Source organism: Miscanthus floridulus, chromosome 9, assembly GCF_019320115.1.
Source record: "Miscanthus floridulus cultivar M001 chromosome 9, ASM1932011v1, whole genome shotgun sequence".
In the NCBI taxonomy this organism is placed as follows: Eukaryota; Viridiplantae; Streptophyta; class Magnoliopsida; order Poales; family Poaceae; genus Miscanthus; species Miscanthus floridulus.
Genome location: NC_089588.1, coordinates 108,600,949 through 108,606,349, shown reverse-complemented (window position 1 = coordinate 108,606,349; position 5,401 = coordinate 108,600,949). Strand labels below are relative to the sequence as shown.

The 5,401-nt window shown below is 51.7% G+C and overlaps 1 protein-coding gene across 1 annotated transcript; it reads left to right on the top strand.

Moving 5' to 3' along the window:
* The first annotated feature begins 3,719 nt into the window (after positions 1–3,719).
* LOC136482599 (uncharacterized) lies at positions 3,720–5,142 on the top strand. The gene is made up of 2 exons (XM_066479819.1): positions 3,720–3,973; positions 4,072–5,142. The coding sequence occupies exons 1-2, from the start codon at positions 3,835–3,837 to the stop codon at positions 5,136–5,138; spliced, it is 1,206 nt and encodes a 401-aa protein (XP_066335916.1). The 5' UTR covers positions 3,720–3,834; the 3' UTR covers positions 5,139–5,142.
* The last annotated feature ends 259 nt before the right edge of the window (positions 5,143–5,401 follow it).

The window sequence follows — 5,401 nt, the reverse complement described above, 5'->3', positions numbered from 1 at the left end:
CAGAGGCGACCGTGGCGGCGATCCCGGGGCAGCGCGGGGCGAGCTCGGCGACACGGCGGGATCGCGTCGCCCGCCCGCGCGATCGATGCGTGCGCGTGGCCGAGGATGTGGTGCGCCTGGGGCGACGCCGGGTGTCACTCCGCGAGGCGGGCCGCCGCCGCCGCGGCGTAGCCGTCGTCGTGGGACCGGGCACGGATCGCGGACTCGGCCTCCTTCCGGAAGGCGGCGGTGGCGTCCTCCCAGTCCGCGTTGGTCGGCGGCGGCGCCGCGCACCCCGCTGGGTGGGGCGGCTTCTTGCTCCCGCCACCCTTCTTGCTCTTGCGGCCCATAGGAGTGTGCGGGTGCGGGGGCAAGGGCAATGCCAGCGGCCGCGTAGATCACCACGCGTGACGGTGGCGAGAAGCAGCAGCGGTGTCACGACTCGAGGTAGGGACCGCAGGTGTGGGACCCACTCGTCAGCGTTCCATGACTTTTGGTCCCGGTCTTGTATTGGGAGGGAAGTAACCGTATATAACCGTATACGATCCGTCTGATATACGTGCCGTCATGCTGAACGCCATTTATCTTTGTTTTTTTTTTTTTGAGCTAACCTAGCTTTTTCCTCAGCTTATAGTTTTTCTAAACAATTCATAATGCCCGTTCTACGTTCCAAATACGCAATTCATGTAGGCGAATTGATGGTAGAACATGATGAATGAGAGTATTTTGGACTCTAGAACATTGTACACACCCACATGCATATGGTATGATTGTACTCAAGTTAAATTAGGCCTGGTTTAGTTGGGTGAAATTTGGAAATTTGGCTACCGTAACACATTCGTTTTTATTTGGCAATTAGTATTCAATCATGGACTAATTATAGGTTCAAAACGTTCGTCTCGCGATTTTCAACCAAACTGTGCAATTATTTTTTTTTCGTCTACATTTAATGCTCCATGCACGTATCGCAAGATTTGATAGGATGGCTACTGTAGCACTTTTTGCGAAAACTTTTTGGAACTAAACAAGGCCTTAGGAAACTTTCGTTTACCTTAAAAACATATACCATGCGATGCAATTGTATGCACGAGCATAACATTACACACGACAAAAAAGACATTGAAATCGCCTCCAGGAGCAGATTCATCGGTGTGGCGAACCATGGCGGCCGCCCACCGACGAGCACCCCATCATCTCGGGCAGCGACGATTGCCGTTTGGTAGGGATAGATTTCTGTAGAGATATTTTGATCTGAATTTTCTTAAAAACGTTTTAGATGATGAGTTAGAATCACTTTATGAGATCGTTTGACTGGTAAACTGATTATAATTTTTAAAATATTTTTCTATAAAAATCGTATAAGTAAGTAAAAAATTATGAAAATTCAGGAATTTTTTGTGGGTATAGAACAACTTAAATACAACATATTTTAATTTATTATACTTAAAATGAAAATGATTAACTAGAAAAAAAAATACATAGCAGAAGCACAAAATGGGCTAGCACAAGATGACAAGAGTTATGTGAAACCACCCTGATTCTATTTTGGTCCTTTGCGAAGGAAATCTTAGAGTCGCTAAAAATATTTTAGCTCCAATCACTAAGCTATAGTGCCGTTTGAATTTTGAAAGCGTTTCTGGTGATTCTCAAATCTCAAGAGAAAAGGATACGTTTCTATCATGCGTGAACATGTCCGCCAGCGGCCCAGCACCAGTGCCCACTCCCGACCCGAGCACCTCGAATCGGTCCCAAGGGCTACGCGCGTGCGTTCGCGTTTTTCGCCGCCTCACAAGCCGGGGATCGATTCAAGAGGACGGGCGTCAGTGTCACCTGGGCCACAGCCCAGAGCCCACAAGCCTCTCTCTCTCTCCTTCCCTCCCTCTCACTGGCACTGCATCCTACCCTCGCCGTCCCTCTTCCTCACTGACCACTGACACGGCATCCTTTTCATCCCTCCTGCTTCTTACCTCTTCAGCACCGACACGGCATCCCTTCACTCCTCTGCTTCTTCCCGCTTCCTCGTAGACACTCCATTCACTACTACACAAAAGATTATGCGCAGCGTTGCATTTTTACACTCCGTGGCGGTCACCTATTTTCGCCCGCTGCGATAAATGTCACGATTTACCGCGGCGGGCATTTTTTATTTACCGTGGCGGGCACTTTTGCCCGTCACGGTAAATCGATTTGCCGTAGCGGACGTCTTAAGATGCCCACCACGAAAAATATGTATTTTCCGTGGCGGGCGTGTTAAGACGCTCGCCACGGTAAATCGATTTACCGTGGCGGGCATCCTATAATGCCCGCCACGGTAAATGGCCGAGGCCCAACAGGCCCAGGGCGAGGCCCAATAACTGGTCTCCATATAAAATGAGCACTTGAGGAGTTTAGGGTTTCAGTTCACTCACTCCTCTCCACCGATAGCGCCGTAGTCTCTCCTGTCGCGAGCCTCTCTCCTCCCGTCTCCTCCCTCTCTTCTCCCATGGTTCGAAGTCTGGGAACATGGAAAGAAAAAAAGCAAACGCCGGGATCAAGACGCGAGCAGGGATCCGCTACCGCCTCTGGCCATGCGTTCTCGCGCAAACCCGCGCTGCCGCTGCGCACGCGAGCGCGGAGGCCCGCCGCCGCGGCCGCTAGCCCTGACGCTCTGCCAATCCACAGTCGCACCAAGCCGTCGTCGCGCGAGTCTTCCTCTGTTGTGCTGCTCGAGGTCAGATATATGCATCCCTTTCGTTTCCTTTCCCTTCCGGTTTCCACTGTCTCTTTGTTTTGTTTGATTCATAATATCCATTTTTTATTGGCCTGGGTGGTCCACAACACACAAATCTTTTTTGTGCGGATGTGCTTGCAGGATCGAGATGAGGAATTTATTCTGATATATATGATACTATTGCCGAAACAGGCCAGTCCGATATGGTGACGGCGTCCCGAGGCGGATCCGGTCGGTGGCGGTGCGCGGTGGCCGGATCCGGCGGGCGAGGATCCACCACGGCCACGACGTCGGGACCTCCACCACGGCGGGCGAGGACGCGTCGGCGCGGCGGCCTCCCTCCACCACGGCGGGATCTCCACCACGGCGACGACGCCGGGATCCACCACGGCCACGACGCTGGGACCTCCACCACCGCGGGCGAGGACGCGTCGGCGCAGCAGCCTCCCTCCACCACGGCGCGGCGGGATCCGCAAGGAGGCACGGGGATCCGCGAGGTGGCGTCGGCGTGGTCCCCTGCAAGCGACTGGCGAGGTGGTGGCGGCCCTGCAGTGGCGTCGCGTGTCCAGCCGGCTTCTCCAGAGACGCTGGGGCCCGGCCGGCTGCTCCTCTTCTCCCTCCCCGAGCGGCACGGATCTGCAGCCGTGGGAAGCCCGGATCCATCGCCGGTGGGCTCGCCAGTGGGCTCGAGAACGGGCTCACCGGTGGGCTCCTGGTTTTTTTTGTTTTTTTAAATGATTAACCGCAGCGGGCATCCTAACGTGCCCGCCGTGGTAAAAGTATATTTACCGCGGTGGGCACGTTACACCGCCCGCCGCGGTAAATCGGTTAACCGCGGCGGGCAACGCCGCCCGCCGCGGTTAAGCCACGATTTACCGTGGCCTCTAGGCCGCGGCGGACGGCTTTGCCCGCCGCGGAAAACCGAAAACGCCCGCCTCCAGTAAAGTTTGTGTAGTAGTGATTCCTCCCCCCCTATATTGACTCCCAAGCAGCTTCGACCACGGACCGCATCCTTTGCCCGGGGCACGGAGAAGACAGCGGAAGCGACTTCCACCTCCGGCGAGTGTGTCACAACAGCAGCGCCAGGAGGGCGAAGACGGCCGCAAGCCACCGATCGACCTCTACAAGTATCCACTCTCCAGAACATGGCGTTTCTCCCGCTCCTGCCGCTCCTGCCTGCAGCGTTAGCGGGCCTAACAGCAGCGGGAGCGGCGGCAGTGGCAGCGGGAGCGGCTGTGAGAAAGGGTCTACTAGAGCCTGCAGTGGATGTAATAGGGGGTACAGGTGAGCAAAAAAGACATCATTTTTTTTCACTATCCAAAACAGTGTGGTCGCATTCTCATCTCTCTCCTCTAACCCCCCTCTAAAATAATGAACTTTAGTTGAATGGTTGACCAATTCCCAGTTGAAGAGCAAGTTGGAGGAACTCCAAAGGCAACTTTCCCACTTGAAGAGCAAGTTGGAGGAACTCCAAAGGCAACTGGATAAGTGTCGGGAGGAGCGTAGGGTGACAAAGGATGAACTGGAGGAATGCAAGAAGGAAGGCTTTAAAAAATCTTTGAAACACAAATTGAAATCGGCGAAGTGCAAGTTGGAAAAGGAGCTGCTTAAGGCAAAAAAGGATGAACTCGAAAAGCAATTGAAGGAGTGTAAGGAGGAAAACGATGAACTCCAAAGGCAATTGGAGGAGTGTAAGGAGGAAAAAGTTAAACACAAATTGGAATTGGCGAAGTGCAAGTTGGAAAAGGAGCAGCTTAAGGAAGAAAAGGATGAACTCGAAAGGCAATTGGAGGAGTGTAAGGAGGAAAAAGTTAAACACAAATTGGAATTGGCGAAGTGCAAGTTGGAAAAGGAGCAGCTTAAGGAAGAAAAGGATGAACTCGAAAGGCAATTGGAGGGCACAAGTAAGGCGGCTCTTGTGTTCATGGACGCTGCCGATACGTACCAAGAAGACGCGGAGAAGCTAGTTAAGGCAAAGGTTGAGGAATTGGAGAACACGAGAAAGGCGGCTGGGGCGTTCATGGACGCTGCTGATAGGTATCAAGAAGCAGCAAGGAAACAAATTAAGGCAAAGGAGGAGGAATTAGAGGACACAAGGAAGGCAGCTCTATTGTTCATGGACGCTGCCGATACGTACCAAGAAGCAACAGAAAAGAAATTTAAGGAAAAGGAGGAAGAATTGGAGCACACAAGGAAGGCAGCTCTATTGTTCATGGACGCTGCCGATACGTACCAAGAAGCAACAGAAAAGAAATGTAAGGAAAAGGAGGAAGAATTGGAGCACACAAGGAAGGCAGCTCTACTGTTCATGGACGCTGCCGATACGTACCAAGAAGCAACAGAAAAGAAATTTAAGGAAAAGAAGGAAGAATTGGAGCACACAAGGAAAGCGGCTCTGGTGTCCATGGATGTGGCAGATAGGCACCAAGAAGCAACAAAGAAGATGTAGATGAACACAACAACAACAATATATGTATGTGTGTGTGTGTGTGTCTATATATATATATATATATATATATATGGAGTGATTACTAAGTGGAGTATTAGTGCTAAAGGTGGATGAACTCAGAGAACTTCTGAGATCGTGGTCTTGATGTTATTGAGTCTATATAACTTTCGTCTAAAGTAAAGTTCTTTTTCTTTTATAGCCGTCCATTGGCATATCATAGAGGTTTTATATTCATCGTGAATTTTCACTACCGGAGACGGCTT